Genomic DNA, 21586 nt, shown 5'->3' on the forward strand with positions numbered 1-21586 from the left:
TTTAGAAAAACAAGACAAAAGTGGGGGTTGGGAACAACAATCCAGTGGAAGTAAAATAAACTGTCGGGCAGAGGAGTATCTGGGAGGCTGCCTGGCAGTAAGCAAGACTGGCACAGAGAGATAAGAACGTGATCCTTGCTGATGGCAGCAGACGCTGAGCGGGTGGGGGCGGGAGAAGATAAACACTTTGAGCTATATCAAAGAAAACTGTCCATGTGGGGCCACCACCTAAAATGGTCAAACTGTGGAAGAAACAGATTTCAGAAGGAAGATGATGACTTAAGTTGTGAACACCCTTAGTGTGAGAGGTTGGCAAGACACCTAAGGGGAAATACACTGAAAGGAGTGGGAGACTCAGGACCAATATGAAGTGAATGGCCAAGACTCAGAAGTCAGAGAGGAGATGATGACTTAATAAAATGAGAGGTACTAGACAAACTGAGAGAGAAAGTCAGGAGCAAAGTCTCAATGGTGGTCGGTTACAGTGTGTGCGGCATCAACACAGCAGACCTGGCTGCTGGCTTTGAAAGGCCTCCTTCCAGGGAACTTGGATCTGGAGAGAGCACCCACCACCCTAACTGAGAAGGGTGAGTTACCCACCTCAACTATTTGTGCAAACATGATTTATGCTCAACACCTGCTTTCCTGCTGGGAGTCTGGAGTTTTGGTAGTTGCTAGGCAGATGCTATCTACACATCATCTCTCAATAAAGACCCTGGGTGGTGAGTCTCTAATGAGCTTCCCTAGAGGAGAATATTTCACACAGGTCACAGCTAGCTGCTGGGAGATTTAAGTCCATCCTGTGTGACACCACTGGCAGGATACCCTTGAAATCCTGTACCGATTTCCCCTGGACTTCGCTCTATGTGCCGTTCCCCTTTGTGGTTTTTGCTCTACATCCTCTCACTGGGACACATCACAGCCATGGGTATGACTGAGCTGGTGAATCATTATGACTGAGGGTATGTGGGAGACATCGATGCAGGGAGTGAGAAGAGAAAGAAGAAAGAAGGATCTGACAGAGCAGGGCAGTCATGTCAAAGAAGTCAATTTCAAAAAGGGAATGTCTCTAACATGGAAAAATAAGGAAGACCTCACCCCTGCCTCCACCAAAAGATAATGAAATGGATATCATATTCTCTGACATAGTGATTCTGCTTTTATAGACTTCTCTTGTAAAATACTAGCACATGTGCACAAAGATGCACCTCTAAGGATGTACACTACAGCCCTGGATAGTCATAAATAGATCTAGCCCTTTAACAGGGGGCTGGTTAAATAAGTCACAGTACATCCACACAGTGGGCAAATTATGTAGCCACTAAAATAAGTGAGTAAACTCTATGCTGATACCTCCAAAATGTGTTAAACGGAAAAAAGCACGGTATAGCACAGTTTATCCAATATGATACATGCATGTAAAGAAACAGAATATACAAAAGGTGATACACACAACATATGTTCACTCCTGGATGTTCACATATAGTCTCAGGAAGGATATACAAAAACCTGGTAGAAAACAGTTACCTTTAGGGAGGGTAAATAAGCACCAAGGTAGAAGGAAAATTTATGTTTTAATGAAAGCCTTAAATACTGCTTGAATTTTAAAAACATTGTACATATCTTTTCTTTGTATTTTTAACATAATAATAAGGAAAAGTCATTTGAATTTGAGATAAATGAATTTAAAATTTTGAAGACAGATTAACTTCAAACTGTTGGCAGCATGGAAGGACACTGAAAGAAATGGACGTCCACAAAAGGGAAGCTGGTTTGGAAAGGAAGATGAGAGTTTTGTTTTGTACTCACAGTCCTGAAGGGCTGGCAGGGCATCTAAGTGAGCTGGAGGTCACAGACCTATATACAAACTGTGCACATATTCAAAAGGTGATCAGTCAACACAGAAATAGATGAAGCACAGGCTGGAATCAAGATTTCAGGGAGAAATATCAATAACCTGAGATATGCAGATGACACCACCCTTATGGCAGAAAGCAAAGAGGAACTAAAGAGCCTCTTGATGAAAGTGAAAGAGAAGAGTGAAAAACTCAACATTCAAAAAACAAAGATCATGGCATCCGGTCCCATCACTTTATGGCAAACAGATGGGGAAACAGAAACAGTGACAGACTTTCTTTTCTCGGGCTCCAAAATCACTGCAGATGGTGAGTGCAGCCATGAAATTAAAAGAAACTTACTCCTTGGAAGAAAGGCTATGACAAACTTAGACAGCATATTAAAAAGCAGAGACATTACTTTACCAACAAAGGTCCATCTAGTCAAGGCTGTGGTTTTTCCAGTGGTCATGTATGGATGTGAGAGTTGGACCATAAAGAAAGCTGAGTGTCAAAGAATTGATGCTATTGAACTGTGGTGTTGCAGAAGACTCTTGAGAATCCCTTGGACTGCAAGGAGATCAAACCATGTGTCAGTTGCTTAGTCATGTCTGACTCTTTGTGACCCCATGGACAGTAGCCCGCCAGGCTCTCCTGTCCATGGAATTCTCTAGGCAAGAATACTGGAGTGGGTTGCCATTTCCTTCTCCAGGGGATCTTCCTGAGCCAGGGATTGGACCCAGGTCTCCTGTATTGCAGGCAGATTCTTTACCATCTGAGCTATAAAGAAGTCCCTGAGATCAAACCAGTCAATCCTAAAGGAAATCAGTGCTGAGTATTCATTGGAAGGACTGATGCTGAAGCTGAAACTCCAATACTTTGGCCACCTGACGCAAACAACTGACTCACAGGAAAAGACCCTGGGAAAGACTGAAGGCAGGAGAAGGGGACAATAGAGGAGCAGATGGTTGGATGGCATCACCGACTTGATGGACATGAGTTTGAGCAAGCTTAGGGAGTTGGTGACGGACAGGGAAGCCTGGCCCCACGCAGTCCACGGGGTCACAAAGAGCTGGACACGACTGAGTGAAATGAAAAGACAGCAAAGAAAGAAAGAGAGACACTGAAGACAAGAGTGGTAAAAAGACAAGAAAGAAATGAAACTTAAGAGTTAAAAACTCAAGAGGGCAGGGAGGAATACATTAGGAGCTTGGGATTAACATATACACACTACTATTTACAAAATAGATGATCAATAAGGACCTACTGTATACTATATAGCAAAGGGGACTCCACTCAGTACTCTGTGATTAGCTGCATGGGAAAAGCATCTGAAAAAGAATGGATATGTGTATACTTACAACTGAATCACTGTGCTATACACTGAAATTAACACAACCCTGTAAATCACCAATATGCCAATATAAACTTGGAATTTAATAAAAATTAGGATTCAGAAAAAAAAAAATCAAAATGCAGAGGCATGGTGCAGAAATCAAGACAGCAGAAATCAACTGTCTCAGGAAGGAAGTTAGCAAAAGAACAAGGGAACAAACACAGGAATGATCTTCAGAGAGTAAAAAGAAAATTTTATCGTTTTGTGGTTTTTTTTTTCATTTATTTTTATTAGTTGGAGGCTAATTACTTTACAATATTGTAGTGTTTTTTGCCATACATTGACATGAATCAGCCGTGGATTTACATGTATTCCCCATCCCAAACCCCCCTCCTACCCGTTTTGTGTTTTAGGTTGAACTGCAAGGTAGAAAGGGAGGTCCTTAGAATACTAAGGAAGAAAGAATCAATGCAGAAGTAAGGTTCCTAAGGAAATTGGAATCATGAGCTTTTCAGGGGGGGATTAATATTAGCAAATGGCTTGTTAACTAAAAGCGAGAACCAACTGGATTAATTTCTAAATAACTTCTCAGCTCACACCTGATCACATCCTAAAACCTCTATAAACGATAATAAAATATTTAAGTAGATTATTGAGCTGCCAAACAGATTTCACTGAAGGAACTTCTGGTATGAAGATACTGTTGTCCAAATTACTCACTCAATTTGAGTGGAAAGAAAAGTGAGCCAGACTTTCTTAAGTCTTGGAATTCTAGCAACTGAACTTGTCAATGAAATATACTAAATAGGAAAAAAATTATACAGGCCAGTTATACAACTGACTTAATCTTTTCCAAGAGTGATTATGAACAGAATTTGTCTACCACAATTTTTAAATATATTTTAAGTCATTTTTATTGAACTGATTTTAATTACACTATTTTAACTGGTGGCAGCTGCCCCAAACCAAGACAAAGCCCTTCTGAAGGCTATTCAACATCCCCAAAGTAATCCAGTTTGTCTTTCTATTTGGAATATATTGTTAAAATAGTTATACTTTTGAAATTATATAATCAAGCAAACAATGCAGACAAGTGTGGTGGCCAAAATGTTCATGTGGGTTTCTCCATAACATGATGGAAAAACCTGAAGGAACTTTTGGGTCAAACCAATATATTATTCAAAAAGACATGCATTTCGTTAAAAAATACTTTTGAAAGAAGCTTCAGCTTTATTATTGACACATTCTGTACTTCATGCTCTCAAAGTAAGAAATGCCCTAAAACTAACTCTATGTTTCTTTGCTGATATGAATGAAAAGAATTCACATCAGCAGAAACTAAAATTTAACATATAAGAGACAACACACGTGGACCAAAATGTTAGAAACGTCAAGAGATAAAAACAGAAAGATGGCAGTTCTGTGTCTTCACAAGGCTTAATGAAGAGTACAGTAGAAACTCCATAAACACTTTCCGGTTGAGCGAACTGATCACTAAGGAAATACCCAGAATGCAGGAAGATATCTACTCTGGAAACACGCTGTCATGAACCATTCTCAGAAAAGCACCAGGAGTCCTGAATGCAGCATCTGTTCCAAGTGCCCTGTCCTCAGGAAATGAAACGTCAGCTGATTTTTGTTTCAACTCTGTAGTTGAGGGTGCTAACCCCAGAAACCACAGCAAACATCAGTGTGCTAGTATCAAGACAGGTGAGGATCTCAGGTTATAAAATTTTGTTTTCTAAATAACACTCAAATTAGGTGTCTCTGTGATGATGCAGGGCAGAGTTGAACATTAACCCGACCATCCATCACTTCAGTTCCCCTTGGCAGGGAGAATATTTCTTTTTTTCTTTCAATCTTTGCAGAAAGTCAAGTCTACAACTTCGAGATGTTTTTAATTCTTGAGATGCACAAAATCTTTTAAAATGTCTAGCTGACTTCAAGTTCAGCAAGTGTTCCTTTTTAAACCTACTAGAAGTGAAAGCTATTTCTTCCAAAACTGACTTTGCTTTATATGGTGGCTGTAGCTCATTCTTACACAATGACAGTAAACCTTAGGGGGGAATAAAGAGCTAGAGCTACAAAGTAAATAAAAAACTGAACTCACTTACACTAATAAGACTGGCTGAAGGCCTTACTTGAAGGACTCTTACCAGGAGTCTCCTACAGAGGGTTTACAAAAAAAAAAAAAAAAAACAAGCAGCAACTCTGTCTTAGACCTAAATTCAAGATTTAGCTTCGGACATATGGAAACTAGACATTTCTAAAGATTCTCATACCATATGAACTGAAACCAGTTCATTACTGAAATTTCTAGCAATTACACTCAGGAGTTCCTGGACTGGCCTGAGGCTCACACAAGACTATTAGTTTTCCTCCTTCTCCATCTCACCACTGGCTTTGAACATTCCCCTGCTCAAGTAATAAGCAGGATTTGAAAGGCAGAGGGAAAGCTGAGAAATGAACTTCTCACAAACAGGTCTAGTTAAAAAAGAAAATGAAAACGTGTACAGAAAGAAATCCATTCCCTCTGAAAATTACGTCTTATGACGGTCTAAGCCTTCTTCCCACCACGATCAGAGTGGCGTCCCCATCACTCTCCCTCTGTGTTCTTTAATCACAGCACGTCTCATCACCTTGTACAGCCGACCTCTGAACAACACAGGTTTGAACTGCACAGGTCTGAATCCACTTACACTTGGATTTTTTTTTTTTTCCAGTAAGTATTTGCTGTCTAATTGGTGGTTGGCTGAATTCCCAGATGCCAAATTGTGGGTACTGAGAGGAGAGCTGAATATTGAATTTAAGCACCTGTGGGGCTGCAAAGGCTGGAAATGCTTTTTAGTCAACACCCACTGCAGTTCCATCACATAGCAGATGTTCTATTTATGTTTACTGAACTTTACTTCTGCCCCCACCCACCACCTGCAATGAAGAATTATTTCTTGTTGTTCAGTCGCTAAGTCGTGTCCCGATTCTTTACACTGTAGCATGCCAGGCTCCTCTGTCCTCCACTATCTCCCAGATAATTACTAGGTTGGCCAAAAACTTCATTTGAGTTTTCCCATAAGATGTTACTGAAAAACCTCAACTAACTTTCCAGCCAATCCGATATTACTCTTTGGACTTGCTCTCAACACTGCCACAGGGAAAAAGTGATTGTGGAGATCAGTTACCGGGTTATAGATGACATTCTGTAGATTGTTTAAGGACAACATCATTCTCTTCCACCTTATTGTTGACTGGGCTCTCTTCCGGGTATGGTCTAAGATTTTAAATACGTTTCACTTAAAGAATTCCCAGATTGAAGCCGAGGCACGTGCCCTATGTAAAATCAAAAGGGAAAGAAAAATAAGCATACACAATTTTTCTTCATATTATAACTATTTTTAAATATATAAATTATTTTACTGATATTTATCAAATAACAGGATGCTATTACAATCAAAGATCTGACTCCAACTCTTATCAAATGTACTCTACTAAATAATTTTGTATTATAAGGACAGGACATATTAATTTAAAAAATACATCTGTAGAACATTTTTAACTTGGAAACGGTATTAAAAATACTTATTACTGGGAATTCCCAGTGGCCTAGTGGCTTTCACTGCTGTGGCCCAGGTTCAATCCCTGGTTAAGGAACCGGGATCCCACAAGCTGTGCGGCACGGCCAAAAGAAACAAAAACTTACTATTAAAATACTGAACCAAATAGCAGGAAATAACTCCTATACAATCAGAGACCTTCACTTAAATTTTCTCACCTGTACAATGAGAATATAACAGTATTCACCTCATAAGTTTGTTCTACGGATTAAATGAATAAATAAAACAATGGAACAGCACATGCTTTAGAAGTTTTACATATTGTTATTAGTAGAAAGGAATGCTCTTCCTCCTCCAAATTAAACAAGTTGAAAGAAAAAAAAAATCCAATGCCTCAAATATTAACTTCCCTGTGGCTTAGAAAAAAAGTAGGGTGTGGAGCATCAGCCACAGTTTTCAAGATAAAGGGACCCATCAGGGAAGACCTGAAGATGAAGGAGAACCAAAAGAAACAAAACTAAAGCCTCCGACATTTCACTTCCACTAATTCTATCATTATACCAAAGGGCAATACACACTGATCACATCTGTCACTTTGAATCTATTAAGAAAAAAAAAATTGCACTTTCAACACTGGATGTAACAAACTGAGTAGTTAAGTTAAATTACATCAAGAGGGATTTTGCAGGTGAAATTAGAGTTACAAATCAGCTGACGTCAAGACAGGGAGCTTGTCCTCGATTATCTAGCGGGCCCCATGTAATTCCATGAGCCCTTAATAAAGAAGGAAGCCAGAGAGATGCGGTAGAAGAAGAAATCAGAGATGTGAAGCATGAGAATTCAACACATGATTGCTGGCATTTGAGAGGGAGTGTAGGTGGGCGCACAAGGAAACTGTAAGCAAGAAACTCCGAAAACAAACTCAAGTATCCTGGAAGTGGGCTCTTCCCGAGAGAATAGAGCCCAAACTGCGAAACACCTCCACTTAGCTTGTGACACCCTAATCACCTAACTTAGCTGGTAACACCCATCCTGGTCCCCCTAAGTTCTGATCAAAGATCTGTAAGAAATAAGTGGGTGTAATCAAAACATCAAGTTTTATGACCTAAATATATACAATTTCTATTTGTCACATATACCCCAATTCCCCAGAAATTAAAAAACAAAAACAAAAACTGTATCCCTCCTGGTTTATAAATGTGCCGCAATCTATTAACTTACTACGTTAGTCAAAAATCTCAAAACTTTTTGTTTTGCTCCATCAAACTCGGGAAGTATCAACAAGACCAAAAAAGAAAGGATACAGAGATTCCACGGCCACATTCAGAATTTACTTGTGACCAGAGAGTGATCCAATTTAAGCCACAGGCCCGTGTGAAACCAATCATTCCCGGAAACATCCACAGGCACGAGTCCTGCTGTAATTAATTAACACTTGGTTCGCATCCCAAGAAGCCATCATGATGCCGAAGCAGTTAAAGGACTTGCGTTCCCTAACGTTTAATCCTGCAGTCAGTGACTCTGCATCTCACAAAAAGCGTCTTCAGAGTCCGGGAGGACCACGGAGGTCTGTCATTCAACTTGAAGAGCCCGTCATTTAAAACACTGGGAAGGAAACGACCCCGACCCCACCGAGTGAAGGCGGCGCTCGGCCCCAGGCGGGGAGGTCGCTGGTGCGAAGGCAGCCCCGACGGAGGGGGTGGTCAGCAGCGGAGCCAGCGCCGGGGGCCCGGGGGCCGCGACCCGGGACCACGACTCATCCCTGGGGCGCCGCGCGCCGGGCAGTACCCGCCGCCCAGCCGGATCCTCCGCGGTGACGACACGCGAGACGGGGAGACGGGAGCCAGTCCCACCGTCTGACTCTGACGCGGGGCCAGAAACGCCCGGCCCCTGCTCGGCCGGCGCACCCCTCCACAGCGAGAGCCCCCCACGACTCACCCCGGGGCCGGAGTCGCAGGCGCTGAGCGTTGGCAGTTGTCGGTCCGCCGCGGCACGTCGTCCGCGTTCCCGGCCGGGCGCGCGCGGGCGGCGACCGGAAGCGAGAGGAGTCAGTCCGCCGCCATTTCCCGGTGCGCGCGCCCCGGGAGTCGCCGTCGGCCTTGCGTCTGCGTCCGGGTCGCGCTCGCGGCGCCGCTGAGCTGGGGGCCCGGCGCGTTGCTGCCGGCCATCCGGCTGAGCCTTATGCACAGCCTGGGGACGCGGAGCGCGACCGGCTTGCTGCGGGACGATCGGAGAGGGAGGGGAAGAGTGTGTTTCCAACATGCCCAGACTCTTTCCTGCAGTCGGGACCCAGGGGCCGGGAAGTGCGGAAGAGAGGGGAGACCACCCGCTCCCTCCGCCCGCTGTCCCCGGCCTCCAGCGCCGGTGTGGACGCGCACAGGCCCCCCTGGGCCCGGCGAGGGCCCCCTCCACGCGGACGGGGGGGCGTCTCTAACCTTCCCTGGTCGCGCGGGTCAACCGGGTAGTTGCCAGGTATTTATTTTTCTAGGTTTGCTTCCTTATCTGCCTGGGGTCAGAGTCTAGCCAGTGCAAAGAAAGATAACCTGGTTTGGAAGCACCCCGTTTGGGGCCACACCTTCGGGTGTAAGTAAAATGATGGGGAAATGGGTTCAGTGTAGCTGAACTTCGTCCAGTCTGGAGCCGCCAGACATTTACTCTAACTTGGACTTAAGTCACTGCGGCTTCTCCGCCAGTTTTGTGTTGCCGTTTTCTTAGTTTTATCAGGACTTCCCCGAGGATTATGTCAGCAGTACAAAGCCCAGTTCTGTGCACGGTAGGTGTTCAGAAATAACCAACTTTCCTGTCCAGGGCCCATACTGACTGCCAGTTTGACCTGCTGGCTGTAAAGAAACGTCAGCGACAAGCACAAAGTTACGTAAGCTTGAACACCTCGTCCACTTTGTTTTCTGATAGGGATCATGAAGTTCTTGCCTTCCTACTTGTCTCTGCTTGACTTTATCCAGGTTTACTTTGAAAGGCAGGTTTTGCTGTCCCTGCTCTGGACTTTCTGCTCTGTATCTTTGGGCTTTATTTTTTTTAATTTAAATTGAGAAATTCATTACACACTCCATACCATTGAACTCACATTCTAATTCCCTATTACGTTTCTCTCTTCCTATTCATTTTCCAAGTTTGCGTCACTCTTCAGGATTCAACTTCAGTAGTTGAATTTAACCTTTAACACACACTACCTGGAATTTGTACTTAGCCTTGTTCGATCTATTCAACATGGATTTAAATTGAGAAGAGGAAATTGTACTGTATATTCCCCAATGTTTAGTGTTATAATGCTTTGCATGAAGTTGACACTCTAAATGTTAGGTTAAAATGACAGGTTATTGATAAAGTGAGGAGCAATTGAATGTCTTCACAACTTTGCCTGGGTTGATTACCTTTCTCCACAAAGTTGAAATAAATATAAATCAATGCTCCATTTCTTTGGTAAATGGAATTTAGGTATAAATGGGACTGTGTAAATAGGCTTCCCCAGTGGCTTTGGCCATCTGATGCAGAGCTGACTCACTGGAAAAGACCCTAATGCTGGGAACAATTGAGGGCAGGAGGAGAAGGGGGAGACAGAGGATGCGATGGTTGGATGGATCATCACTCAATGGACATGAGTTTGAGCAAATTCCTGGAGAGAGTGAAGGACAGGGAACCTGGCTGCTCTAGTCCATGGGGTTGCAAAGCGTCGGACACGACTGAGCGACTAAACAGCAGTGGCTTAGTAAAAAACATCTGCCCACAGTGCAGGAGACGTGGGTTCGATCCCTGGGTCGGGAAGATCTAGGAAGGCATGGCAACCCACTCCAGTATTCTGGCCTGAAAAATCCCATGGACAGAGGAGCCTGGTGGGCTACAGTCCATGGGGTCTCCAAGAGGCCAACACGACTGAAGCATGGCATGAGACTGTGAAAGGGCCAGAAATCCTGGGTTGGTGCCGTAATGTTGGACTAAAAGGTGTGCAAATCCAAAACACTTACTCTTAAAAAAACTTCTTTGATCCCTGTTTTGTTCCGTGAACTATGTTTTTTGTATCTTTAAAAATCAAGGAATATATATATCCTCAGTGCCCACAATGACAAGGCACAGTGGTGAGGAACATCAGTATACAAAGAGCTTTGTAGTATTTGCCTTTCAGGGCCCTTCTAAACGCAGAGAAGAAATATAATACACGGAAGTCCCACCTCTTCCTTGGGTTATTACAATAGCTTCTTCATTGATCTCCCAGCTTTTGCCCTTCCCCCTGCAGTCTGTTCTCAACAGCCAGAAAGGCCATGACGACACACGATCCAAACAATGTTACTCCTCTCTCAAACCGCCCACTACTGTTTGCTCATTCTTTGAGTGCAGGTCCATTACACGTCATGATCTGGCCCCACCCCGTGCGCCCCGACCTCACTTCCTGCCATGCTCCTCCTGCCTTACTCTGTCCTGACCACACCCGAGCGCTGTCACGCTCCCAGATCAGAACCTCTCCTTGTGACGTCTCCTTTACCTCCTTGAAAGTCAGTGTCAGTTCTCGGTGAGGCCCTTCCTGACCACCGTATTTAAAATTGTAGACACCCTCCCGAAACACACACACACAACCCCCTATCACTCTTTCTTGCTTTATTACTCTCTAGCATTTACCATATTCTATCCAATATGCTGTAGTATTTACTTTTTTATTTTACTTCATCCACCAGACTACAAGCTCCATGAGGACAGGAGCAGTTTTAACTGCTTTTGTTTATGGCAAGTAGTAATTTTTTTTTTCTTTTAGACCTCATTTTGCAGCATGGGGACATTAGTTCCCCAACCAGGGATTGAACCCCATCTCCCCCTGCATTGGGAGCACATAGCCTAACCCCTGAGCCACCAGTCTTTACCCTGACTGTTCTTGTTTCAATGGTACTGCATTCCAGTGGGGGACCCAGGGAGTGATGCATTTTGGAGAAGATTAGGATTATGTAATTGGGAGCATTTGGGTGACTACTTTAGTTGCATGCCTGGGAAAGTCTCTCCAAAAAGGTGAAGTTTAAGCTGCTGGTAAATGAAAGAAAGGAGACAGCTAAACAAAACGAAATGACAGCTTATGGACTGGGAGAAAATATTTGCAAGCATGTGACTGACAAGGGCTTAATGTCCAAGATATATTAACAGCTCATGCAGCTCAATACTAAAAAAAAAGCCCAATAAAAAATTGGCAGAAGACCTAAATAAACATTTCTCTAAAGAAGATACACAGATAGCTGACAGGCACATGGAAAGATGCTCAGTGTTCCTAATTATTAGAGAAATGCAAATCAAAACTATAATACACTATCATCTCTCACTGGTTAGAATGGCCATCATCAAAAAGTCTACAAATAGTAAGTGCCGGAGTGGGTAAGGGTTAGTCGCTCAGTCGTGCCTGACTCTTCGGGACCTCATGGAGCCCCCTGCAGCCCACCAGGCTCCTCTGTCCATGGGATTTTCCAGGCAAGAATGCTGGAGTGTGTAGCCATTTCCTTCTCCAGGGGATCTTCCTGACCCAGGGATCAAACCCAGGTCTCCTGCAATGCAGGCAGATTCTTACCGACTGAGCTACAAGAGGGTGCTGGAGAGGGTGTGGATAAAAAGGAACCCTCCTCCAGTGTTGGTGGGGATGTAAATTGGTGAGCCACTATGGAGAAGAGAGTGGAGAGGCCTTTAAAAACTAAAAATAGACTTGCCATATGACCCACCAATCCCACCCCTGGGCATATATCCACAAAAGACAAAAACTAATTTAAAAAGAAACATGCACCCCAGTGTTCACAGCAGCACTATTTACAATAGCCAACACATGGAAGCGACCTAAGTGTCTGTTGACAGATGAATGGATAAAGAAGATGTGGTACATATATGCACATACATAAGTACAACAGAACATTCCTCAGCCATGATAAAGAATGAAATAATGCCATTTGCAGCATTGCATGGACTTAGAGATTATTGTACTAAGGGAATAATGTCAGACAGAGGAAAACAAATATCTATGACATCCCTTCTCTGTGAAATCTAAAAGAAAAAATGATACAAATGGACTGATTTACAAAAAAATAGACACAGAAAACAAAGTTTTGGTTACCAAAAAGGAAAAGGAGAGGAGGGATAAAATGGATAGTTTCTACTGTATAGCATGGGAAATTATATTCAATAACCTATGATGGAAAATAATCTGTAAAAGTATACACACACACACACACACATATACATATATACACACACCCTCTCCAGCACTACTTATTTGTAGACTTTCTGATGATGGCCATTCTGACCAGTGAGAGATGATAGCATATTGTAGTTTTGATTTGCATTTCTCTGATAATTAAGTATGTTGAGCATCTTTCCATGTGCCTGTCAGCCATCTGTATATCTTCTTTAGAGAAATGTCTATTTAGGTCGTCTGCCAATTTTTTATTGGGTTTTTCTTTAATATTGAGCTGCATGAGCTGTTTTTATATATATTTATATATAGACTTCTCTGGTGGCTCAGTGGTAAAGAATTCACTTGCAAGGCAGGAGACAAGATGCAGGTTCAATCCCTGGGTCAGGAAGATCCCCTGGAGAAGGGAATGGCAACCTACTCCAGTGTTCTTGCCTGGAGAATCCCATGGACAGAGACAGGCTACATAGGGTCGAAAAGAGTCGGACACAACTGAAGCGACTTAGCACATACATATATAATATATATATTATATATATCACTTTGCTATATACCTGAAACACAACACTGTAAATCAACTATATTTCAGTTTTTTTAAAAAAAGAGTAAAGCAACTACTCCAATAAAAATTTTAAAATAAGTGAAAAAGCTGGGAGGCAGTCACATGAAGATCTTGGGGAGGCGCACTGTTGACTGAAGGAATTGATAATGCAAAAGTCTTTTGGGCTCTTGAGATCACATTGAAGGTTTTCAGGCACAGAGACCGCCAGCATGGCTAAGCAGAGTAAACGAGGGAGAAATGATACTTGATGAAGTCCTGGACTGTGATCAGGTCACGTGGGAGGGTAGATAGATGGAGAAGTTGACCTGGACAGAGCCCTCGGGAGAAAAAAAGAAGAAAAACCAGTGAAAGAGACTGCGGCCATGGAGACCTGCTGCAAATGTGTCAGAGCAGCCAGAGGAAGGAAGTGCTTTAAGAGAGCTGAACAACCAGTTGTGCTGTTAAGAGGTCAAGGAACACAGAAGTGACCAGTGAATTTAGCAACATCGAGGTCATTGGTGCCTGACTCTGAAGTGGATTGAGGCATGTGAGGTGGTGGAGACAGTGAGTATAAATATCTTAAGAAGTTTTGCTGTGAAGAGGAACAAAAAGTGCTAAGGCTAAGGAAGCAGTGAGGTAAAGGGAATATTTTTATTTTCTTGTCTTGTTTCTATTTTTTTTTTTAAGCAGAAGGTACTACAGTGGTGCCTTTTATCAGGTAAGCCACAATAAGAAATACATTTATGTTGTGACTTGTTACATACCTATTTAAAATCATGGAAACGAAAATTTCACAAAACCATACTCTTGAATGAAGCACTCTCATTTTTCATTTTAAAATACTGCTTATAACTCTCTAAAATGTTCACAAGACTAAACATTACAAATTGTTTATAGACAATTGCCTTAGACTTCCAAAGATGAAAGGATCATTTCTGGTTGGATCAATTTTTTTTTCATCTATCTTTATTGTCCTCTTTCTTTACTCAAGAAGCCACATTCATAAAGTACAAATTTAAAAATAGTGTGATATAAAAATACTAAATACACACACACTACTATATATAAAATAAGGACCAAGGACCTACTGTATAGCACAGGGAACTATATTCAATATCCTGATAATGGAAAAGTATGTGAAAAAGAATATATATTGGGTTGACCAAAAAGTTTTTCAGGTTTTTCCATGAGATGTTACAGAAAAACCCAAATGAACTTTTTGGCCAACCCAATCCTATATATATATATATTATATCCTATATGTATGTGTGTATATATCTATATGTATATATCATATACGGCACTGAATGGCTGAGTGCCAAATAATTGATGCCTTTAAATTGTGGTGCTGAAGAAGACTCTTGAGAGCCCCTTGGACTGCAAGGAGATAAAACCAATCAATCCTAAAGAAAATCAACCCTGAATATTCATTGGAAGGACTGATGCTGAAGCTGAAGCTCCAGTACTTTAGCCACCTGATGCAAAGAGCTGACTCACTGGAAAAGACCCTGATGCTGGGAAAGATCAAAGGCAAAAGAAGAAGCAGGCAGCAGAGGATGAGATGGTTAGATAGCATCACTGACTCAATGGACATGACTTTGAGCAAACTCTGGGAGATAGTGGAGGACAAGGAAGCCTGGTGTGCTGCAGTCCATGGTATCGCAGTTAGATACAACTTAGTGACTGAACAACAATATATGGCACTGAATCATTTTGATATAAACCTGAAACTAATGTTAACATTGTAAATCAACTATAATTAAAGAATTAAAATATGAAGTATTATATGTTGCCCCAATTAAAAAAACTAAAACATCACATGATTTCAGACTTATGAATTTAAACTGTATTGTTCACAGGATTAATTGACTAAACAAACAGCTGCCATATTTTGTCGATGATGTGAACTATGTTGTCTCAGCCAGGAAACATTTCTGGTAGTGTTTTTGCTTATTGTTGTGCTGCTGTGTTTTTGTTATAATAATTTTTTGAAATGTTGGCCCTCCAAATACTCATTTAAATGGTGGTGCCACTGTTGGGAAAATATGCTCCCATATCAGTAATTTTGGAATACAAGTTACGTGTGATAAAACATTATAAAGAAATCTAAATAATTACTTTGATTTTTTTTTCCACCATGAATTTATGAGCCAGAACTCTAGAACCTTTAGCAATAATAATGATAAATAAAAGCAGTATTAAAAAGTTGCCACAATACATATAGATTTATGAACTCTGAGAACACATACACTGCTTTCCATTTATTCTTGTGAGAAAATTAGTCTTGAATTTTGCAGGCCTTAAATTATGCAGTCTTTATGAACGCATTCTTCACCCAATCATGGCACTTGTATTTCTTATACGTATGTCTACTTCCCAGGGAAATTTTTATGGTTGGTGTCATCTTCTGACTCTCCCCACCATTCTACATGGACTCCTGTCCTCTTTGAATCCTCTAGCTTTGAACTAATGTCTCCCACACCCCAATACTGGTACCACGCATAAAACTCAAAGTCTTTTATCACCCTCTAGACCCCCTGTGTTGATCGATTAGGCTTACCTCTTATGTTCTACAGGATCATGTCCCAAATCTAGTCTTTTCAGGTCTGAGAAACAAGCTTCTAGAACTATGGCTTTGTCATAAAATAAAAGAATCTTGGAGACAGGAGAAATCTTCAGAGGAATGTGGATTAATTTATCCCAGTGGCTCCAAGAATGAGATGCTGTCCCATTTTCAAAATACTTTTTTTGAATGCCTTGGCAGACTATGGTATGTTAACTAGAACATGTTGTACTGTTATTTGATATAAGGATATACCTGAAATTATTTAAAAGTCAAAACAAAATAGAACCCTTTAAAAGTTTATGTATACACACACACACACACACACACACACACACGTATATAAATTGAACAAAATGTTATGCACTAGAGATACAGTGGGTAAAAAATATAGCTTTCCTGGAGGTCCAATGGTCCAGTGGCTAAGACTGCATTTCCAATACCGGGGACAAGGTTCGATCCCAAGGTGGGGAAATAAGATCCTACATGTTGCACAGTGTGGCCAAAAATTGTGTGTGTGTGTGTGTGTGTGTGTGTGTGTGTGTGTGTGTGCATGCGCGTGTGTCCTCGGATGCTCAGTCTTTGCGACCCCATGGACTGTAGCCTGCCAGGCTCCTCTGTCCATGGAATTTTCCAAGCAAGAATACTAGAGCGGATTGCATTTCCTTTGGATTCTTTACCATTGCGCAACATGGGAAGATGAAATGAAAGTCACTCAGTCATGTCCAACTCTTTGCAACTCCATGGACTATACAATCCATGGCATTCTCCAGGCCAGAATACTGGAGTAGGTAGCCTTTCCCTTCTCCAGAGGATCTTCCCAACCCAGGGATCGAACCCAGGTCTCCCATGCTGCAGACAGATTCTTTACCAGCTGAGCTTCAAGGAGAGCCCAATCCTTCCTTAAATCTAGTGGGAGTTAGACATTCAGTAATCACGTATATGACTTTTTTAAAAGTGCAAAACAGTGATATTAGTAACTGTTAGTCTTCATTGTGATCTTTGTTCCTACATAGTTGCTGCAATACATAAAATCGTTAAAAGGCCTCCCTCAGCCTCCCTCTCTCAATATTTAACCAACCCCTCCTGCACACAACTAATCTCCTTCCAGCTTATGTTTACACAGCTCATTATAAAATAAAGTGACAAGCAAAACCTCAAGGGAAGAATTTTTGTGACAGGTTGGAGCAAGTAAGAAATCCAGGTGGTTTTTCCAAATAGAAAAATGTTATTGAGTCCAAATAGTTATAAAAATTAAAAAAAAATATTTTGAAAATTTCAAAACATACACATAAGAAACAGTGGGATGAATTCACATCCACTCACATTCTAGGTCCAGCATGGACATATCTTATAAGCAAGTCCTATCTTGTTTCATTGGCTCCTAACCCACTCTCTCCTCACCCCCCCAGATCAGTCTGAAGCAAATGTCAGACTCCATTTAATCTGAAAAACCTCAAAACTGGTTGTTAGACTTTAATGTTAATAAGATCAGGTTCAGTTTCTTGCCCAGATGACTTCATAGTGGAATGTATTTCCAATTACAAGTCAGCAGAAGAAGTTTAAAGTCTGGTTGTTCTTCCTTTCTTTTTAAATATTTCTTTATTTGACTGCACCAGGTCTTAGCTGTGGCACGCGGGATCGCTGATCTTGGTTGCTGCATGCAGGATCTTTAGCTGTGGCATGCTAACTCTTGGCTGCGGCGTTCAGGATCTAGCTCCCTGACCAGGGACTGAACCCGGGCCCTCCCTGGGAACACGGAGTCTCGGCCAGTGAACCACTGTGGAAGTCCTCTGGTTGCTTTCCTGTTCGCAATAACCACTTAGGGAGACTGCACTGGGCAATGATACTTCACTTGTGCAACACTGGTGTTTTTTCTCTCTGTGATACCAAGACTGGTCAGTGGTTTGAGGTGTTCTCAGCCTGATCCATCGATCTGGTACAAAGTTCCCATCAGTTATTTTTCTCCCCACCACTGCCTGGATCCATTATTTCATGAAAAACTGAAAAGTGATATATCAGTGATAACATTCCTCCTGCATTTATGAGCTGGATTTCTTCTATAAGGGAATATTGTTTCCTATTTGGTAACCCCAAGGTGAAGTTTATGCCAGAAAGGCAGGCCATTTGCTTGATTCCTCCCCTTCACTTAGTTTTCTTAATAATGAGTTGGTTTCCTAGCCTCCACAAAAGGTAACCAATGAATTAGTTTTCTAAAATATCATTATGAATTCATGAATATTAATATATTTAATATGTTTCTGTTTTTCCTGATACTTAAGTTATCCCATCTTTAACCGTCCCTTTGAGTTGGCTTCTGACTTCTTTTCACTCAACATAGTGATCTTAGCTTCCTTGCTTTCTGTCATGACAAGATGTCCCAAGCTACCATTTTCATTTCTTGCCAAACTTGGATTTAGCAGTTTTTCCAAGGAAACTTGTAGTGGGAAATGGCATATGGAGACTACACTTTTGACGAGGGGTATTCATGGCATGTGGGTTGGTTTCTGGACTTCCTAGTGAATAGAGCTAGAAGGAGAGTTTTATTTTTAAATATCTGAGTCTATGCTGATTCCTGTCAGTTAAGCATTACAATGTTTTCACTGAGCTTTTTATTTTATATTTATACCTCACTATTCTTGTAAAAAAGCTTCTGACAAAATTAGTATAATTACTTATTTGCTTTATCTTATATAATAGTTTCAGGGTAAAAGGATAAATATTATAATAACCATATGATTAGAAAACCAAACCAAGGTTTATTTGTGGTCTTTTTCTATCCTTAGGCTATATCTCATAAGATACAGATATATACACACACATATATACATATATTAATAATTACATTTCTGTGTTTTAAAGTAATTTGATAGTACTACCCAAAGTGATCTATAAGTTCACTGCAAGCACTATCAAAATCCCAACAATATTTTTGCAGAAACAAATCCAAAAATGTATATGGAATCTCAAGGGACCCTAAAAAACCAAAACAGTCTTAAAGAACAAAAAGTTGAAGGTCTCACACTTCCTGAATTCAGAAAGCAAGTTAGTAGGCAAAATAATGTAGTACTGGCATAAAGACAGACACCTAGACCAGCGCAACAGAATAGAGAACCTTGAAATGAACACTCATGTGTGTGGTCAAATGATCTTTAACAAGGGTGCCAAGACCACTCATTGGGGGAACAACAGTCCCTTCAACAAATGATACTGGGAAAACTGCATCTCCACATGCCAAAGAGGGAATTTGAATGCTTATCTTACACTCTACATGAAAATTAACTCAAAATGGATTAAAGAACTAAACACAAAACCTAAAACCATAAAATTCCTTGAAGAAAACTTCATGACATTGGATTTTAGCAATGATTTCTTAAATATAACACCAAAAGCACAGATAATAAATTTAAAAATAGACAAATAAGACACCAAACCTAAAAATTCTGTGTATAAAGGGCACAACCTATAGAATGTAAAGGCAACCTGTGGAATGGCAGAAAGTATTTGTAAATTACATCTGATTAATATCCAGAATATATAAAGAACTCCTACAACTCAACAGCAAAAAGACAAATAATCCAATTCAAAAATGTGCATAGGACTTTAAAAGACATTTCTCCAAAGATAATATGCAAATGACCAACAAACATAAGAAAAGGTGCTCAACATCATTAGTAGTTAGATAAATGCAAATCAAAACCACAGTGAGATACCACCTCACACCCATTAGGATGGCTATAATAAAATGATAATAATGTGTTGGCAAAGATATGGAAAATCAGAATTGTTTTGCATCGTTGGGAGTACCAAGTTGTGCAGCCCCTATGGAAACCAGTATGGAAGTTCCTCAAAAAATTAAAAATAGAATTACCATATGATCCAGCAATCCCACTTCTGGGTATATATCCAGAAGAACTAAGAACAGGCTCTTAAAGAGATATTTGCATACCCATGTTCATAGCAGCATGATTCGCAATAGCCAGAGGTGAAAGCAACCCAAATGTCCACCGCCAGATGAATGGTAAACCAAATGTCATATATTCATGTGATACGATATTACTCAGCCTTAAGAAAGGAAGGAAACTTGGTCACATGCTACAGCATAGATGAAAATTGAGGACATTATGCAAAGTGAAACAACTCAGTCACAAGAAGATAAATACTCTAGGATTCTGTTTATCTGAGGCATCTAACTTAATCAAATTCATAGATAGAATGGTCGTGGCCATTGGCTGTGGGAAGAGGAAATGGGAAGTTGCTTAATGGGTAGAGAGTTTCAATTCTGAAAGATGAAAAAGTTCTGGAGATAGGTTGTGCAACCGTGTGAATGTACTTAACACTGCTGAACTGTACACTTAGATGGTTACAATGCTAAATTTTATGTTATGTGTTAAACAATTTTTTTAAAGAAGTAATTGAAATAATGTATCTCTGTGAGTAAGCCACCACCTTAACATACCATTTACACTCATTAGTTTCATTGTGCTTTCAATTCTTGGGGCTTGCTTTGTATTTATTTAACTTTGGTTTAATTCCAGTTTGTAATTGTGTGAAGTATTTACATAAATCCAAAGCCGAATTTACAAACAAGATACATTCAAGGAATTCTAACTTCTCCCCCTGTGCTCTCCATCCTCGTTCCTCCCTCTTTCTACAGGTAACGTTTGTGGATGGTTACCTCTATCTATTCTTATTCTCAACTTAGACAAAAAGGAGCACACCATGAATAGTTTTGTACTCGCCTCTTTTTACTTCACATACAGCTTGAAGATCACTCCATGGTAGTACACAGAGATACTCCTCATTTCATTTCTAAAGCTGCATGTTTCTCCATTGTGTCAACATTCCATAGTTTACTTAACCTGTGGATACCTGAGTTGTAGATAGATAGATAGATGAGAACATCTATCATAAGTAATGCTTCAGTGATAACTTTGGGTACGTATCTTTGTATATAGCCACACTATCTCTTTGGGACTGATTCCTAGAAGTGGCACATTTAATATTATCAAGATGTCAGTTCTTCCCTAATTGATTGATAGACTCAATGTAATCCAAATCAAATGTAATCCAACTATTTGATGAATATCAACAAACTAATTATAAAGTTTATATGGAGAGGTAAAAGACCTAGAATAGCCAACACAATACTGAAAGAACAAAACAGAAGGACTGGCACGACCTAGCTTCAAGACTTACTATAGAGGTACAGTAACCAAGAATACCATAGTATTCTCGAAAGAACAGACAAACAGATCAACAGAACCAAGAGCCCAGAAGCAAAGCCACGTAAATAGAAGCAATTGGTTTTTGACAAAGGAGCAAAGGGAATAAAATGGAGTAAAGAAATCCTTTTCAGCATATGGTTCTGAACAATTAGACCTCTACATTCAAAAAAATGACTCTAGATACAGACCTTACATCCTTCACAAAAATTAGCTCCAAATGGATCTTACAGCTAACTGTTAAATGGAAAACTATAAAACTCCTAGAAAGTAATATAGGAGAAAAGCTAGATGACCTTGGGTTCAGTGATGGCTTTTTAGATACAACACCAAAGACAGGGTTCATGAAATAAATAACTGATA

At 40.7% G+C, this 21586-nt stretch overlaps 1 protein-coding gene across 4 annotated transcripts in view; it reads right to left on the bottom strand.

Moving 5' to 3' along the window:
* LGALS8 (galectin 8) overlaps positions 1–16083 on the bottom strand; it is a 31601-nt gene extending 15518 nt beyond the window's left edge. For 2 of the 4 annotated variants that reach the window (XM_020911822.2, XM_020911817.2), the window contains exons 1-2: positions 8661–8750; positions 6351–6498 (exon numbers count right to left, since the gene is read on the bottom strand). In XM_020911822.2, coding sequence (XP_020767481.1) covers positions 6351–6395 — 45 coding nt within the window. In that variant the 5' untranslated portion in view covers positions 6396–6498; positions 8661–8750. Of the gene's footprint in view, positions 1–6350; positions 6499–7943; positions 8040–8660; positions 8751–15995 lie in introns of those variants that run through there. The other 2 variants (XM_020911818.2, XM_020911819.2) reach the window with 2 other exon arrangements.
* Positions 16084–21586: the final 5503 nt, after the last annotated feature.

Source organism: Odocoileus virginianus, chromosome 7 (assembly GCF_023699985.2).
Source record: "Odocoileus virginianus isolate 20LAN1187 ecotype Illinois chromosome 7, Ovbor_1.2, whole genome shotgun sequence".
NCBI classification, from domain to species: Eukaryota; Metazoa; Chordata; class Mammalia; order Artiodactyla; family Cervidae; genus Odocoileus; species Odocoileus virginianus.